At 37.4% G+C, this 585-nt stretch overlaps 1 protein-coding gene across 1 annotated transcript in view; it reads right to left on the reverse strand.

The window, feature by feature from the left end:
- The window catches only part of LOC119581757 (proteasome subunit alpha type-3-like), a gene marked incomplete in the record, with an annotated part of 9999 nt that extends 9756 nt beyond the window's left edge, over positions 1-243 (reverse strand). The window contains 1 exon segment of the mRNA XM_037929890.1: positions 115-243. Within this exon segment, the coding sequence (XP_037785818.1) occupies positions 115-135 (21 nt within the window).
- Between the last annotated feature and the right edge of the window lie 342 nt (positions 244-585).

The raw sequence follows: 585 nt of genomic DNA on the forward strand, positions 1-585 counted from the left end.
CACCCGAACAAAACAAAGTGGATGAAACCCAACCCCCCTTTTCTCGCTCCAACGTGACACACAGACGACCCAACTGTTACCAGCCTTAGTCTAACACCCAAACCCACAACTCACCCCAGTACCGATGGAACTCATGGTGTATTAAATGCCACAGAAGCCTTTTCACGACAAATGGATCTTTGTCACGACGCCGCCGGGACTGACTGTCAACAAACACGCAAATCTTCGACTTGTTGTGGCGTTCTTGTAACTCTGCTCGGATTCATTTAATCATTTTGGGTTATATTTGGTTTGTGTGGATATTTCACTATCCTATAAGAATTCGGTTATCAAAAAAATGGTATCTTTTCACTCTAAATGTTTCTTGTTGTGGAAATTATTCAACTAGGAAATATTTGTAATTAACATTTTTTTACTATTACTGAGGAAAATGTGGGGACCCAACTGTTTTGTTTACTTTTTATTACTCTTAATGAAATTTATATATTCAGAACAACAGTAATAATATACTTAATTTATTTCAAGATCTTTTTACAAAGTCGATGGTTTGTCACTGGCATACTCCGGATTCATTTACAAGAACAG

Source organism: Penaeus monodon, chromosome 15, assembly GCF_015228065.2.
Source record: "Penaeus monodon isolate SGIC_2016 chromosome 15, NSTDA_Pmon_1, whole genome shotgun sequence".
NCBI lineage: Eukaryota > Metazoa > Arthropoda > Malacostraca > Decapoda > Penaeidae > Penaeus > Penaeus monodon.